The sequence below is a fragment of the Mus caroli genome, chromosome 9 (assembly GCF_900094665.2).
Source record: "Mus caroli chromosome 9, CAROLI_EIJ_v1.1, whole genome shotgun sequence".
In the NCBI taxonomy this organism is placed as follows: domain Eukaryota; kingdom Metazoa; phylum Chordata; class Mammalia; order Rodentia; family Muridae; genus Mus; species Mus caroli.
The window spans coordinates 54,300,853-54,317,964 of NC_034578.1; the positions used below are offsets into that span (position 1 = coordinate 54,300,853).

Here is a 17,112-nt window from a genome sequence, read left to right on the forward strand (position 1 = left end):
ACACACACACACACACACACACACACACAGAGAGAGAGAGAGAGAGAGAGAGAGAGAGAGAGAGAGAGAGAGAGAGAGAGAGAATGTATCTGGGGTGAGGGTGTCAGAAGGGAATGGGTCAGAAGGCTCAGCCCAGGTTTTGCTTAGAGACAGCCTCCTTGGGTCTTTACTTCTCTGCTGGCTACTGTGTTTCTGGTTCGAAGGACGGTGTTCTACAGCCCTACAATGTCCTATGGTCCTAACTGCCTGTTCCCTGGGTACTTACCTTCTTCCTGGGCTTTGGGATTCAGTGGTGGTATGCTAGCCTCTCTGGTGCCCAGGGCCAGCCTTGCCTTCAGTTCTTCCAGCTTCCTGGCCAGGTGCAACTGATCCTTCTCCATGAATGGCTGGGGGGGTTCCTGGAAGAGGAAGACAAAAACCCAAAGGCAAATGCATGGGAGTACTGTGAGGGGCAGCCTCCCCGCAGACCCTGGGAGCCCAGTCTTCCTCCTCAGCCATATACTCACCGGGACTAAGGAGGAACCCCCAGCTCAACCATCAGGTCCCAACAGAGCCTGCAGCTGTGTCTGCCACATCCTTTTATCTTTTCCTATTCCCTGTGTGCTCAGGCCCTCACATTTTAAGCCTTTAGGTATGGTGTTGCTTGAAGCTCATCTCCTCCAGGCATCCTTCTCTCCCCTCCTGCTCACTCAGACCAGTGTTTCTTCTCTTCCCCTCCAACCCACTCCTCACCTCCCCACCTTCCAGCATACTCCCTACCCCCAACCCCTGCCCCGGGCTTTCTTGGTTTCCTTTTGTTGTTGAGACAAGGTCCTAACTGTGCAGTCCTGGCCTGGGTACTCACAGAAATCCACCCACCTCTGCCTCCTGAGTGCTGGGATTAATGGTGTATGCCACCTGGGAAGCTTAGAAGACAAACCCTGGCCCTACACTGTCCAGCCCAAGGTCTGACTTGAGTAGAACTCAGAGAGTTAGCTGGGATTAGAACCAGGATAGTAGGTCTGCCATGAGTGGAGGCAGCTGAGGAGGGCAGGGTCTCTGAGCTACCTCTACCAGGCAGACATGGCTGGCATTACCTCTGGACCTGGTTCCCTCAAACTGAAGGTCAGGAAGGACAGGACATCATGGTCATCTGGAAGAGGGACAGATGAAGTGGGGGTGAGGAGGTTTTTACTCAGCAGCTCATCCATCCAGACTATTATTTGCCAGGAGAACAAGAGGCTTGCACGAACCTGGGCAACTCTGACTTTTGTCTCGCTTACTTCATTGGAAAGGTATGAAGGTCAAATACACAAGTGTGTGGGACTTGAGGGTTGAACCACACACAGCCAGAGTGGGGCCCAAGGGCCATGCAGCAGACCAGAGGACACAGAAGAGAGCTACTACCGCAATTACGAGCACACAGCGGCTGCTTCCCAATCACAGTTGTAACCATGTCACTTCTCAGAAACCTGTGACTCCCCAGTACCAGAGTCCAAAGATAGAGGTCCTGGCACCCACAGACTCCCACACTCTGGTTGCAGCCTGATTTTCAGCTGTGGGGCCCTCCATGGGCTTTCTACCGCAAGATAGCCTGCTGCTCCAGTTCTGTACGCAGCTTGTGATATCCCTCCTTTTACTAGCCTACAGCATCCAGTAAAGTGAGCTTTTGGATATTGATATTAGACTATAAAATTCCTCATATGTCATCTCACTTGAGGCTTTTTCTTTTTTGAGACAGGGTCTAGTATAGACCAGGCTGCCCTTTGAATTTGCTATGTAGCAGAGGATAATGTTAAACTCCTGACCCGTCCCATCCCCCCACCTCTCTGTCCCAAGTGTTGTGGTCACAGGTATGCACCACCACACCTGGTACCCTGAACGCTGCTTAAGGACTCACCCACAGAGCTACACTCCCAGACTCCCTCTGAGACTTCAATAGCTTTTCAAAGTCAATGTGGCCTCCTGATGGAGAAGCCAGAGAGGGAGTGTGACCAGTTCAGGCCCCTCGTTGAGGAGGTGGTTAATGCCGTACAAAGGCACCTTAGAAGCTGCAACCAGGTCTTGTCATCACCAAACACAGCCCTCTATTCTTACCTACCTGGTAGGGGTCTCACCTGCTGCTAAGGTGCCAGTGGCTGCCGAGACCCCAAAGAAGCCTCCAGGGGCTAAAAGCAGGGGCTCCACATCAACACAGACCTCTTCAGGGTCCTTAGGAGTAAGGCCTCCACTCAAAGATACCTGAGGGACATGGAGGGAGGGAGCTCCTGCTTCTTCCTGGTCCCAGGGTAAGGGACTATCCCCTACCCACCTAACCGGCTCCCCAGACCTGAGGTAGGGTAGAAACTACAGAGCTAGGGATCATAATGGCATGAAAGGGATGCAGGTGTTGGCGTCACGGGAGCCTTGTGGTTCTTTGTATTGGTGGGAGATCATGTGTGGGTACTGGTCTGGGAGTACCAGGGACCTCACATGGGTGTGAGGACAAGTGTGTGAGTGACACATGGGTCTCAGTCCTGGGGCTGTTGGGACACCAGGTATCCTCCACTCACACCGCAGCTCTTCGTCCCACCGCAGGCACCCATAGGAACAGCAAGGGTGACTCACACGCAGCCTCTGCCTCCAGTAGGTGACCCGAGCTCGGAAGGGGAACGGCCGGTTCCTGAAGTCCCTGTGACAGGAGCCAAGCTCCCGGACACTTCCATCCCTGTGGACAATTGGAATGCAGCCAGCCACATGGGACCAAAGGACTAGTCCATGGGGGATAGTCTCAAGAGCAACTCTGTCCAAGCCTGCAGTGTCACTGTCCCCATGGGGTGACCTGGCTTGGGATAACTCCCTGTTGTCTACCTTGAGGCTCCTTTGCCATAGTTTGCTTTCATGACGGGAGAAGGAGGAATAAGAACATAAGTTCTGCCTGGAACTGTCAGCCGGGACTTGAGAGCTCACAGGAGCCGGAGGCTCTGCACAGAGCCAGAGGCCCAGGCTAACCACAGGATTTCCAAATCTATCCCCTAGCTCACCTCCTAATCCCACTGCCCCTCCCTCTCTCTCTCTCCCTCCCTCCCTCCCTCCCTCCTCCCTCTATTTCCCTTAATAAGCTCCAAGGCCTGTCTGTCCCTTTCCCAACCTACCAAGGTTCAGACTATGTGAGGCAGACACTAAGGGACCTGTCCTAAAGGCCAAGGAGAGTTTGTCTAGTTCACCTCCCCCCCAGCGAGGCTCAGCAGGTTCAGGGAATTGGGAGCAGAGTTGAGCCTGAGTTTCTCTGACTCCGTGGGTGCATACTATGATACCTATGCTATCACCTTCAACCAAGAGCTGGGCAGAAGAGAACAGGGAGAAGCCAGATTGGAGGCAGTGACTGCATGGCTGTATAACCTTGGGCAAGTTCTCGCACCTTCCCAAACCCCAGCACTGTTGTCTTTAAAATGAGGATAATAATTGCAACTACCTCATAACAGTGTTATGAGGGTTCACAAGACAATGTCAAATGTCTGGGCACTGTGCCTGGTATACAGTCAGCCCAACTCCATAAATGTCAGCAATTATCTTAATTGTGATGGGCCGAAGGATGTTTGCTGAGACACACTGACAAACCAGTCCAGCCGCTATAGGCAGCCAGCAGGGGAAGGACAGGAGTCTACCTCATCTGGGAGAAAAAGACAACACAACAATGTGTCTAGCGCCCAGATCCTTGCTGGGCACTGTATGTAGCCAATCAGGTTATCCAGCCTTCCTGGGTGGCCTCAATGTCCTCACCTAGCAGCCCGTGCTTAATAAAGGTGTCTGGAGTGAGTGAGACCCTCTTGATCGTTCCAGCCTCTGTCACTTCACCTAGGGCTCGTGAGCTAAATGACAGGAGAAAGATGGGGCTATCACCCAGAAAAGCAAGCACACTGTGGTCTGGTTTCTGAGGCACAGCTCAGACCAGTGGGAAAGAGTTCCCATGGGCAGCAGAGGTCAGAATAAGACATCAGCAAGGGTCTCAGGTCTAGGAGGGGTAGATTTTCTAGGGAAAGAAGTACAAGTGGTTGATAAGCCCAAGAACGGGGTGGAGTGGGGTGGGGTGCTCAGTTCTCTCAGGCCCTTACCCAGACTGCTCCTGGAGGTCACGCCCATCACTGGCCAGCACTCGGATGACAGGGCTGTTCTGTGTGGGAGGTGACAATCAGTCTGAGCCTCAGGCAGAGTGAAGATGGTGAGGGTTAAGGCAGGCAGGCAGGAGGATGAGATGGCTACCCACCTGGACATCACTGGTGGAGGAATCAAAGTAGATCCCGATGCCATCCCATGAGGCTAGCTCCTCCAGAACAGAGCCGACTTGAGCCCTGTCCTTGGTGTACCACATGGCCTGCAAGTTTGCACCCCACAGGTCAGGGTCTCTGTAAGACACTGGTATCTGGGGCCTATCACCTGCTTCCCCAACAGATATGAGTAAGGACCACTCACCACACCCTGGGCTCCCCGGCGCCCTGGTCCAGTCACTCTCATCTGCATCTCTACCTCCCAGGAAGGGAAGGAGACAGAGATGTTGCTCCACACGGCACCGCTCCGGTTCTTCATGGATGGAACCAGCCGCACTTCCTCTAAGCCTAGGATGGCGTCTGTGGAGCAGGGCAGTAGAGGATGACTGGACTCTATTCTACATCTCTATCTCATTGTCAAAAGTCAAGCCCTGGGAAAGAGCTCACACCAAAACTTTGTCATTTGACATGTGGCTGGCTGCTGATATGTAAGAGTCCACTGGGGAAATGGGACCAGAACCCAGCTGGGTGATACCCAGGAAAGGCAACAAGAGACAGTAATTTACTGTGTTCCACTTGGGCCACACTGAATGTCTGTGCCATCCATTTTTATAAGATACCATTTTATGGGACATGGGATGGAGCTCACTTGGTAGACTACTTGCCTAGTACACACATAGCTCTGGGCTCCATCCCCAGTACCCCATAAAACCGAGTGTGGTGGTACACACCTGCAATCCTAGCTCTCAGGAGCTGGAGGCAGGAGGATCAGTAATTCAAGGCCATCCTTGGCTATGTATGTAGTCAGCTTGAGGCCATCCTTGGCTACATCAGACTGTGCTGGGGCTGGGGGATGGCTCAGTGGGTAAAGAGCTTGCAGTGTAAGTGTGAGGACCTGAGTTCAGATCCCAGCATCTACATAAAAGCTGGGCATGAGACGGGTGGTGATGGCGCACGCCTTTAATCCCAGCACTCAGGAGGCAGAGGCAGAGTGGATCTTGGTGAGTTGGAGGCCAGCCTGGTGTGCAGATTGAGTTCTAGGAGCTGGGCATGGCAGTGCGAGCCAGGCTTGTAACCCCAGACCCAGAAAGAGACAGGTGCATCCTGGGGGCTTGCTGGACAGCCAGTTCAATTGGAATAGTGAGCTCTGGGTTCTGTGAATGACCTTGTCTTTTGTCTTTCTTTCTCCTTCCTTCCTTCCTTCCTTCCTTCCTTCCTTCCTTCCTTCCTTCCTTCCTTCCTTCCTTCCTTCCTTCCTTCCTTCCTTCCTTCCTNCCTCCCTCCCTCCCTCCCTCCCTCCCTCCCTCCCTCCCTTCCTTTTGCACTGGCTGATCTTCCAGAGGACCTGATTCCCAATATCCACATGACTGCTCACAACTGTCTGTAATTCTGGTTCCAGGGGATCTGATACTCTCATACAGACAAAACACCAATGCACAAAAAATAAAAAATAAATAAATCACCTTTTAAAAAAGGTATCAAGTCTTCTATCTTGAAAAACCAAACCAAATAAATATGAACAACAAAAGACAGCCAGGCAGTGTTGACACATATCTCAGGAGGCAGAGGCAAATGGATGTCTGAGTTCAAGGCTAGCCTGGTCTACAGAGTGAGTTCCAGGACAGCCAGGGGTACATAAAACCACCACTACCACCAACAACAAAAGTGAAAAGCAATTGAGGAATTTTTGCCCTAATGTCAACTCTGGCTTTCACATGTGTAGGCATGGGTTAATGCATATGTACACACACACACACACACACCATCTCACCATCACCGACACCGTCACCACCACCACCACCACCACCATCACCATCACCACCATCATCATCATCATCGTTGTCATCATGGTCAATTCTGTCTCCAAAAAAGCAGATACCATTTTACAGAAGCTCAAACACATCTCTTTCCACTAAGGCTTCCTTCCTGCCATGAGACAACAGTTCTGGGAAAGTAAGAAGCACAAGCTGGGGAAGGCCCCTGAGGGACCAAGGGCAGCCCGAGAAGAGGAAGGTCTGTGGCAGAGGGTCTGAGGCAGGCTCTGGCCTGGAGGGAGGGTGGTGAGGAAAGGGTGCAGGCTAGGAGAGCTCGAGGATTACCCTGGCCCTGGGGGCGTGTCTGAGGTTGACTCTGGCACTGGGGGGCATGTGGGAGGAACTTCCTGTGGTGGGGAAAATAGTGAGTAAAACTGAGGTAGACGCGGCAGGAACTGGAGGCGGGAATCAAAGGCTCCGTTCCAATTGGCTCCCCAACACTCTGGTCTACCAACCTGGAACCTGGTCCAAGGCCTGCCCTGCCAAGACTTTCCGGAGCTTGCTAATCCAGCTTGTTTGCTCTGCAAAGGGCAGTGGTGGGTGGGGAAGCACAGCAGTTCCCGAGTCCCTGGAAGCCACCACTGCTTGAAGTGAGTTGTATTTTTTGAGTTTTAGTTTTAGAATGTAAACGAGGCTGGCCTAGAACTCTCTGGATAGCCAAAGGTGACCCCAGCTCCTGATCCTCCTGCTGTCATTTCTTTTCTTTTTTTTTTTTTTAAAGATTTATTTATTATTTATATGTAAGTACATTGTAGCTGTCTTCAGACACACCAGTAGAAGGCATCAAATGTCATTATGGATGGTTGTGAGCAACCATGTGGTTGCTGGGATTTGAACTCAGGACCTTCAAAAGAACAGTCAGCGCTCTTAACCGCTGAGCCATCTCTCCAGCCCCCTGCCTTCATTTCTACCGAGTGCTGGGATAACAGGTTATAATCCCATCTAGTTTTATACAGATTTTGGATTTAACCTAGGACCTTGTGCATGTCAAACAAGCACTCGCCAGCTAAGCAGCATTGCTAGCCCAACACTGAGCAGATTGCTAGCCCAGCATGTTTGTTTGTTTGTTTTTTGGTTTTTCGAGACAGGGTTTCTCTGTATAGCCCTGGCTGTCCTGGAACTCACTTTGTAGACCAGGCTGGCCTTGAACTCAGAAATCTGCCTGCCTCTGCCTCCCAAGTGCTGGGATTAAAGGTGTGCGCCACCACACCCGGCTTGTTTGCTTTTGTTTTTACACTTTAAAACTTGTGTGTGTGTGTGTGTGTGTGTGTTTAAGCTCACATGCAGGCTCATATATTGAGGATGGAGGACAGCTTCCAATCGTTTTTCAATAGCTGACTGTCTCCTTCCACTGTGGGCTCTCAGAATCAAATGCAGGCTGTCAGGCTTGCATGGCAAATGCTTTTACTAGCTGAGCCATCTCTGCTCTTTTTATAAAAAAGAATGGGCCTTGACAAGCAGCTCAGGCTAGCCTCATGCTCTTGATTCTCCTGCCTCAGCCTCCTAAGTGCTGGGATCACAGGCCTACACCACCACACCCAGACCAAGGAGACTTGTGGGAGGCAAGTTTATCTGACTAAGCTTACGTTCTCATCATTATGTGGAGTGTCTGGGACCTCACCCCAGACTGAGCCTGACTCAGTCCTGGGTATCTGGGCTGGGCAGAGAGGAGCATTGGGTGGGGCTCTGACCAACGAGGAGATGATCGGATAGACATTAATCATAGCTGGTGATCTGAGAGGACATACCTCTGCTCTCCCTCAGGATCTGTGACACCTTACTTTGGTGAGGCTCTGAGCAGAGCACTGGCTCTGCCATCCTGTCCCTAAGGCAGCACATGCCTGTGAGACAGCCCACTCCCTCGTTTATCCCCTGGCCTTCTGTGGAGGAGGTTCAAAGTTCCTGTCATCTTAGAGCATCTTAGTCAGGAATTGTGCCATTGTTTGAAACTTACGTCTAAGAAAAAAAAATATACCCAATCTACTCCTCTTTGCCTTTCCAGCTAGGAGGCTCTGAACAAAATCCATGGTTGAGTAAACTTCACCATATATCCGTAAATGAGCCATGTTCCTGGACTCAGTTCCTGCTCCACTCTAACTCAGAGTCTTTGATGCTTTTCTCTTCTTACTCTAATGTAAGATCCTGCGCATTATATAGTTTTGGTTTTCATTTTTTTTTTGTTGCTGTTGTGTGTGTGTTTTTTTTTTTTTTTCCCGAGACAGGGTTTCTCTGTATAGCCCTGGCTGTCCTGGAACTCATTTTGTAGACCAGGCTAGCCTTGAACTCAGAAATCTGCCTGCCTCTGCCTCCCGAGTGCTGGGACTAAAGGCGTGCGCAACCACGCCCGGCTATTATATGGTTTTTGATAAGTCATCACAGACCCTTGGTGAACAGGATCGGACAAGTCAGGATTTGGAAGTCCCAGAGCACAGACCTGTGGGCTAAGATCCTCTCATGTCCACTTCCATCTCCACTCAACAGGCAAGGGGAGAGCCTGGTACTGGAGGTAACAAAACAGGGGGACACACAGTGCTGCCCTTCCAGCAGACCTCTAGTCCCATGGGATGGAGCCAGCAGAAAAGAGGCTTATCTGGGACACATCAGGTGTGTGCATGAATGTACGTGTGCACGCGTGTGTGTTTACAGTCCAAAGCAAAGGAAGAGGGGGGCTGCAAATAGAAGCAAGGAAAAAAAAGTCCTGGGGCAAAGAAAAACTGAAGCTGGTACCTGAGGTAGAGCTAGGATGTATAGCCTGGTCTATATCCATCTGGCCCCTCTCCCCTGAGCCTTGAGTCCCTTTGTCCTTCTCTTTAGCTGTGACCCTGTGCTGTCCTATCTACCCAACAGCTTGTTCTGCCGGTGCCTCTGAGTCCTTCACAAATAGGCAAATCAGCAGGGCCTGGGGGAGCAGGAGACAGGTTTGGGAAGGGTCCTGGGCCAGGCACTGTCACCCCTGTGTTACCTCTCGAAGAGAGCCCCTCACATCCACTGTCCCTTGGACTACAGGCCCGCCAGCACTCTGGAGGACCCTGGACATGGCGAGTCCTCCTTTGCTCCTCACCTCCATGGTGGCTCCAGAAGGGTATCCCAGCCCCAGGAACTGCCAGTCTTGGTCCCTTGAAGCTGAGCTTGTACTCAAACCTGCGTCGAGGAGGGGGCTGGCTCCTTTCAGCACCGTGCAGAACCAGCAACAGGGAAAGGAGGCAGAGGGAAGGTGAGAGGCCTCTGGTCTCCAGCATTGCAAAGGAGCTGGTTTCTGGGCACCTGGACGGATCCTGGCTGTGAGGCCAACGATGGGCTATAGGACGCCACGCAGTCAGGCCGGGAGACACCAGGACCTTCCAGGACCAGGATCTAGATTTTTGACTCTATGCTCTCCACCCCCACCCCCCAAAACACACATCCTGTTTCTCTTGCAGGTCTGATCTCAGGCCCCACCCTTCCTCACCTCCACTTGAAGCCTTGGCTATCCCCTGGGCTCCTAGCCAACTTGAGCTTTGCCCCTGTTCTTTGGCTTAGGCCATCTTCCTGTTCTTCCTCTGCTCCTTCAGCTGGTGAGAGGATGGTGTGCTCAGGAATGCTCGGTGCCAGGCCCTGCTCTTCCCAGCCCTGGCCTTCCCTCCTTGTTTGTTTGTTTGTTTGTTTGGGGGGGGCAGTCCTTTGCATCCTGCTCCTTTAAGAGCACATGCATAGCCTGCTCTCTGGTCACTCATCTGACCCCTCTCCCCTGAGCCTTGTGTCCCTTCACCCTTCTCTTTAGCTGTGGCCCTTTGTTGTCCTGCATACCCAATAACTCCTTCTGCCAGTGCCTCTGGGCCCTCCACAAACAAAGGGTGTCTTGAAAGACAAAACTGCTGGGCACAGTAGCACATGCCTGTCTCTCAACACGCAGAAGGCTGAGGCAGGAGGGCTAGGTTACCAGTCCAGCCAGGGCAACATAATAAAGCTCTTAAAAACCAAAAGAAGCTGGGTACTTAGTTGTTTGGTTGTTTGTTTGGTTTGGTTTTTCAAGACAGACTTTCTCTGTGTAGCCCTGACTGTCCTGGAACTCCCTCTGTAGACCAGGCTGGCCTTGATCTGCCTGCCTCTGCCTCCAGAGTGCTGGGATTAAAGATGGATAAGGCAGTGGGAGGAAAAGGCTGTAGGGAGAACAAGTACAAATACAAGTTATAAATATCTTGTTTGGAGTCTTTTTTTTTTTTTTTTTTTTTCGAGACAGGGTTTCTCTGTATAGCCCTGGCTGTCCTGGAACTCACTCTGTAGACCAGGCTGGCCTTGAACTCAGAAATCTGCCTGCCTCTGCCTCCCGAGTGCTGGGATTAAAGGCGTGCGCCACCACTGCTCGGCTGGAGTCTAATTTTAACCCAACTAGAAAAATAAGATGACTGGGGAAACTGGAGCAATGGGTCGATGACAGCAAAGAATTATGGTTTAATTTTTAGGTGTGATATGGTACTTGAGTTATGTTTTTTTTTTTTTTTAAAGATTTATTTATTATATGTAAGTACACTGTAGCTGTCTTCAGACACTCCAGAAGAGGGCGCCAGATCTCGTTGCGGATGGTTGTGAGCCACCATGTGGTTGCTGGGATTTGAACTCTGGACCTTCGGAAGAGCAGTTGGGTGCTCTTACCCACTGAGCCATCTCACCAGCCCGAGTTATGTTTTTAAGTACTTAGGAGAAACACATTAAAGCTTTATGGATGAATTCATATGTCTGGGATTTGTTCTCAACTGTCCCAGAGCCTAGGACAAGCTGGTGGTACAGACAATGCAGGCCAGACCTGGGATGGTCACTGTCCAAATGGACAGTTGAGGGTTCATTACATCTTCTGCTTTTTTAAAGCAAGGTCTCATGTCACCCAAATAGGCCTAGGACTTCCTATGGTGCTACTGATGACCTTCAAGGTCTTACCTTGTTTGTGCCAAGGTCTAAATTACAGCATTTGTCAACTTGGGGTTTTTTTTTTTTTTAATTTATGTTTTGAAACAGTATTTTGTGTAGCCCTGTCTATCCTAGAACTCACTCTATAGACCAGGCTAGCCTGGAATTCAGAAGTCTGCCTACCTCTCCCTCCTGAGTGCTGGAATTAAAGGTGTTCACACCACCAGGCCCAGCTTACAGCTGTTAAAAAAACTATTGTTTTCAAACAAGATGTCACTTTGTAGCCCTGGCTGGCCTGGCATGTGGTACCTACACCAGACTGGTCTCAAACTTAAAGACCCACCTGTCTCTTCGTTCTGTCTCTCCTGCCTGGTTCTTCATCAGTTTTATGTGGTGTGGAGGATCAAGCCTAGGACTTCATTCTAGGCACTCTCCGACTGAGCTACATCCTCAGCTTGTCTGCGGCTTTCTATTCTTTCATGCTGGAGATCCAACCCAGGGAGCCCTACCACTGGGCTACAATCCATTCTATTCTTTACACAGCGGAGATGGGGTGGGGGTGGGATGGTTGGGGTTCTCCTACACCTGTTTCCTGACTTGGGCCTCTATCCAAGCAAGGTATTGTGAATCATCTCCTTCATCTCCTTGGAGTTTAACAAACCACCCTGATGGAAGGTCATTGAAACTTAGTAAAGAATTCTGAAGACTCAGGAAATTCTGAGGGAAGGCTCTTTAAGTTGCCAGTTCTAGAGGTAGGCTCATTGAGAAGCAGGAAATACACAATCCAGGGAACTCAGGAAGTCCCTGAAACTGACCAGATAGATAAGAGCCCTCAAGGTTATAAGGATTAACTGTTGGGAAGGTTCAGACTGGTGAAGCTCCCTGGAAGACACTGATTTGGTGGAGTTTCTTTCAAGATGTGCAGCAAGCTCCAGGGCTCAGGCTTTTGTGAGCCATCATCCGTGTGTTGATACAGCCACGTGTTGATAGAGCAGCATTTGAGTCGTTCTTCCTCCTGTCAATGACCCCTTACCCATACTCCTGAAAGTGGATAGAAGTTTCTCTGTAGCATTTATGGATACCTGAATCACACCACCTCCTGGCTTCACGGAAGATTGGCTGGAGGGAACTTTAACTCCTCCCCAGCTACTCCCAGCCATCCTCTGTTAGAAGCCAGCAATAAAGCCTCATGGAGAAGCAGGCCCAGCTCCCAGGACCCTGAGGCAAAGCGGGCACAGGTAGCTGAGCCCTCCAGTCTCCTTTCACCTGAGACTGTCCTTCAGTTTCTCTCCCGTCTCTTTGTCTCCAGCCTCTAGCTCCCATCTCTTCCTTTCCTTTTTGTTTTTTGTTTGCTTTGTTTTTTTTGAAGTGTTTTTGTATCTGGATCAAGTCCTGGAGACTGAACCCAGGACCTCACATATGCTAGGCAAGAGCTCTTAACAACGGTAGAACTGAGCTCTAACCCACCAGCCCAGTTTTTCACTCCCTGCCCCCTTTCTTAGACAGGGCTTCATTTAGCCAGCCCAGCCCAGCCCAGCCTCTGATCAATTTGCAGCTGAGGATGAGCTTACACTGCAGTCTCCTATGCCCATTTTTCAGGTGCCTGTGACTCCATGCCCAGACTCTGCACAAGGAATCAACCCCAGAGCTTCATGCATGATAGGCAAACACTGTCAGCTATGCTACAGCCCTTTTACTTCTCTTTGTGCGTGCATTTCTCCTCTCCTCCAACCATCTGTGCGGCTGCTGGGTTGTTGTAAATGAGTATGACATAATTCCTAACCTAGAAGGTACCCCTAATACGGTACTACTTGGTACCCAGAAGTCCTGCTGGGTGTCACCTTCTGCCAGCAGCAGCCAGCCAATAATGCAAAGGCAGCAGGATGTGCCACTTACCAGGCACTCAGGAAAAGGGACAGAGATGGGGTATGCGTGTGTGTGGGGTGTCCCTTGTCAAAAGAAGGGCCCATGGGCGGCGAGGTTGTGAGATTCCTAAGGCTGATGTGTTCAAAGCTGAGAGGTATGGTTTGGGAGCAGGAAAATCTGAGAAAGCGGGCCCTGGGCCTCGCATGGTTTAACAGACTCAAGGAGCCCAACCTGAAGCTATTATGACACTTTTCTTTAAAGGGTCTCACCTTGTAGTCCTGGCTGGCCTAGAACTCTGTATGTAGCCAAGATGGCCCGTGTGCCTTCCCACCTGAAAGGTGCTAGGGTTTCAGTGGTGTCTATCTGGTTTCAATTTGGTCATCAAACATTCACCAAGGCTCCAGTGTGTGCCTCCCTCTGTTGCAGTGTCAGAGGTCAACTCCAAGGCTGGCTCTATCACCCATCCCTACCACGCCTGTTCAGTAGAGCTTGTTTTCCCCTCAGGACCTGGACATGATCCATGGGTCAGTGTCCTTCCCTCGGACAGTGGAATCTGCACGAGCCTCTGACCATCTACTCCCTCTACTCCCGTCTTCCAGTTACAGACCCATTTTCCTGGAATGGGCCTGGCGAAACACAGATGCTACCCTGAGGCCAGTTTCCTCAGACTGGGGATGAAACCAACAACAGTCTCGTCCCGGTGCCTTCTTCAAGGCAGGCCCCCATGGCTTTCCCACAGGGGTCTCTGGGCCTCGGTGGCACTGGCTCTCTCTCTGCTCCACCTCAGGCTTCTCCTCTATGTCTTGCACAAGCAGTTTTGATTATTTAAAGACAGGCTGTCAGTAAGTAACCCAGGTTGGCCTCTAACTCATAGCCTTACCTGCTTCAGCTTCCTAAGGGCTGGCTTTGCAGGGGCTTCCTCTTCCTGATGTCCTAAGACGCCCTCAGGGTTCATCCTGTGCCCCTTACCATAGGATGCTCACCCATCAGGTTCAATCCACTCACTGGCATCTCTCAACTTCCTTCTCCAGCCTGGGTTCCAAAAATTCCCTACCTCTCGGCAGTTCCCAAGACACACAACTCAGTGTGCCCTCAGCAGTTCCTGTGCCGGTCTCTCCTCGGCAGGTGACCAGCTGTCGTTTTCCTCACACACAACCCATCAGGGAAGTCAGAGGTGTCTGGTTCCTCCCTTTCCTTCATGTGGTGCACGCTGACCCCATGACTAAGTTCCGATGTTACCCCTTTGATTTCCCTAGAGTCCATCTGCCCCTACCATCCTTATTCTCTTTGCCTCACACACACCCAGGGGGAATCACTTTAAAACTCTATAACCTGGCATGTCTCTGCTGCTTCAAACCTGTTCCTGGATTCCAAGAGCTCCTGGCCTGATAAAAACCACATGCAGGCTACAGCCTTCCTTCCCCAGCCCCATCTCATATCTCTCAGCAATGTCCATTGGTAAAGAGTCATCTTCACCCATTTTCTCAGAGCTCTTTGACAAGTTTCCCTGCCTAGGTCTCCTGTCCCCGGGGGCGGGGGCTACAAGCCCCACCTGTGCTCACACCCATCCTGAACTCAGCCCAAATGCTGCTTCTTGATCTATAGACAATACTCTTGTGTTAGGCATTCCTTCACAACATGAGAGCCTGTCATTGTGTGACTGTCCCCTTAACCATGGATTCCAGTCTGCTCCGCTCCCTGTCTGAATCATCCAGTAGAGTCTACACACAGCAGGTATTTGACCATTTGCAGTTGAGTGACTCATAACAATTAGTCTGAAGTATGTGCAGAGGGTGGCTTTGTGGGGAGGCATTGCTTTGGGAGGGGCTGGGGCACAGTGGGCCTGTGGAGGTAGACAGAAGACGAGCTTCAGGCCAGAACACAACAGGACAAGGGGAACCTCCCCACTCATCTCAATGAATCAAGGCTCTCCTACCCACTGTGGCTCTGCAGGCCCTGGACAACCTGGGGGAGAAAAGCCCATGACTGGTCCTCATTCTCCATCTGTGTATCCCAGTTGGGACAGACAAAAGATGCCTCGCTCCATGCAAAGCCCAAGAGGGCACAGGGCTTGGCACACAGTAGGGTGGGGAAAAGCAAAGCTGTCACATGTTAGATGAGACGTGAGAAGCCCCAAAGGCTCCCCTTCCCATCACCCTTGAGGTCAGTATGGCCTGAGGCATGTTTATCTGGGCTCTCACCCCAGAGCCACATCCCATCTGGCCAGGCCAGGACTTCACTTCTTTGTGCTTCAGGCCTGGACAACACGGCAGAAGAAGCAGCCAGAATCCCCAGCAGCATCCCAAGGACCGGTCCCAGAGCCCGAGGCAGCCCAGGAGCTCAGGCTCAGGTAGTAGCTGGCAGAGATGGACAGCGGTGAGCACTTCCCCACGGGCAGACACAGGACACTGGCTCGTGCAGCTGACACAAAGAGGCGGTTACATCTCCTGGCCATGCTTCCCTCTCAGCCCCACTCACAGAGACAGGGGGATGGACAAGATGGCATGGGAAGACGACTGGGCAGACAGGCAGGCTCGGCGGAGGAAGCGCCGAGGCCGGGTGGCGGTGTCCTCATGGAGCGGTTTATTGATTCCATCTCACAAGGCGGTGTGGGTGAGCGGCCACAGCACATGAAATCCAAGCCCCCGACAGACGCCTGCCTTGGGCACATGCAAACAGCGCAACATGGTCAAGCGCAAACACAGGCGACCGAGGCAACACTGGACATGGAACACGGGATGGGGGACAGGCTGGGGTGATGGGTCCCTAGAGAGAGGCTGATTCCTCCCCACCCCCAGGGGCAGGACAGGAAAAATAAGATTCGTACTTCTTGTAAAATGCCCATTTGCTGGGTACTTTCTTTCTCCTTATGTTGAAAAATAATAAAAAATAAACACACGGAAAAAAATCTCAAAAAAGGAAAGGAATAAAACTCTAAGAAGGCGAATGGTGGAGCCTTGAGGAGGCCAGCGCGGGGCGCTCCTCCTGCTCCTTGGCCTCCTTTCCTCAGCCCCTTCAGTGGGCACCCCAAGCCCTACAGGTGGGTCCATGAGAGAAGATGCCAGGCCTAGGTGGGGTCCCTGGGGGCCAGAAGGGACAGGCAGGTCAGAGGCAAGAGGCCTACCAGCCGGCTGGGGCTCAGTTCAAGTTCAGGCCCAGCAAGCAGCAGGGCACCGGATCTGTGATCTCCGAGGCCCTGTCCCTGCCGGCCCATGGCCTAGGTGGAGGCAGAGGTCACAGGTGCAGCTCATGGGTCTTGATGTGCTCGAGCTGTTCCCGAAGCTGCAGAAAGGTGGGCCGTGTGGCAGCATCCAGGTGCCAGCAGTTCTTCATCACCTCGTAGACTGCGGGCGGGCAGCCATCCGGAGCGTCCATCTTATAGCCCTTTTCCACCCGAGGGACGACGTCCTTCAGGGGCTGTGAGCAGATGGTGTGTGAGTCAGCTCAGCGTCTTACAGAAGGGAGCCCTACCCAGAAGCCCCTCTCTAAGAAGTCAGGGAATGGCCTGGATGGCTACTCAGGACAGACCAGAGGCCCAGGCTCCAGCCAGACAGGCGGTTCCCATGGGTTGCTCTTGCTGCCCAACCCTCCCTCGGCTTCAGCCACACACTGGCCTCCAGACCCATACTCACAATTCTTGGGTAAGGCACTCGCCCGAAGGAATAGATTTCCCAGAGAAGGATTCCGAAACTCCACACATCAGACTTGGTGGAAAATTTCTGCCGTGTGGAGAAGAGAATCAGCATTGGGTCCTAGGGAGCTCTAGAGGGGTGGCTCCAGGACCCTCGCTCACCTTCTCTCTCAAGGCTTCAGGCGCTGTCCATTTGACTGGCAGCTTGCCTGTGTCCTGAGTGCTGGAGGCTTCCTTAGTGAGGCCAAAGTCACTGACTTTGGCCACGTTGTCTTCAGACACCAGCACATTCCGGGCAGCCAAGTCCCGGTGCACAAAATTGTTACCCTCCAGGTACTCCATGGCTTCACAGACGTCTCTGAGGGCAGGACAGCCACATGTCCCTCAGACGGGGGCTCCCATAGCAGGGCAGGGGGCTCCTTCAAGTTCTTACCCCCACCCAGGTTGCACTACTCACAGTGAGAATTTGAGGAGACAGTCTCCACCTAGCACCGAACGACCACGTGATCGAAGATAGTCCACCAAACTACCCTGCAGGTGGGACAGAAAGGGACGGGAGGGGGGTGAGCAGGGAGGGAGCAGAACACTAGTGATAGAGTGTTCACACTATTCAACCCCACAGAACACTAGTGAAAGTGTTCACACTATTCAACCCCACAGAACACTAGTGAAAGTGTTCACACTATTCAAC

General features: G+C 51.9%; 2 protein-coding genes across 3 annotated transcripts in view; both read right to left on the minus strand.

Moving 5' to 3' along the window:
* Positions 1-9,377, minus strand: part of Lman1l (lectin, mannose binding 1 like) — a 13,652-nt gene extending 4,275 nt beyond the window's left edge. Inside the window, exons 1-8 of the mRNA XM_021171668.1 lie at positions 9,102-9,377; positions 4,432-4,586; positions 4,226-4,333; positions 4,074-4,132; positions 2,587-2,686; positions 2,097-2,220; positions 1,077-1,132; positions 266-398 (exon numbers count right to left, since the gene is read on the minus strand). Of these exons, the coding sequence (XP_021027327.1) occupies positions 266-398; positions 1,077-1,132; positions 2,097-2,220; positions 2,587-2,686; positions 4,074-4,132; positions 4,226-4,333; positions 4,432-4,586; positions 9,102-9,279 (913 nt within the window). The 5' untranslated portion in view covers positions 9,280-9,377. The remainder of the gene's footprint in view (positions 1-265; positions 399-1,076; positions 1,133-2,096; positions 2,221-2,586; positions 2,687-4,073; positions 4,133-4,225; positions 4,334-4,431; positions 4,587-9,101) is intronic.
* Positions 9,378-15,350: 5,973 nt separating this feature from the next.
* Csk (C-terminal Src kinase) overlaps positions 15,351-17,112 on the minus strand; it is a 20,614-nt gene continuing 18,852 nt past the window's right edge. For both annotated transcript variants that reach the window (XM_021171671.2, XM_021171672.2), the window contains 4 exons: positions 16,879-16,952; positions 16,584-16,779; positions 16,423-16,509; positions 15,351-16,207 (listed from right to left, as the gene is read on the minus strand). In XM_021171671.2, the coding sequence (XP_021027330.1) occupies positions 16,025-16,207; positions 16,423-16,509; positions 16,584-16,779; positions 16,879-16,952 (540 nt within the window). In that variant the 3' untranslated portion in view covers positions 15,351-16,024. The remainder of the gene's footprint in view (positions 16,208-16,422; positions 16,510-16,583; positions 16,780-16,878; positions 16,953-17,112) is intronic.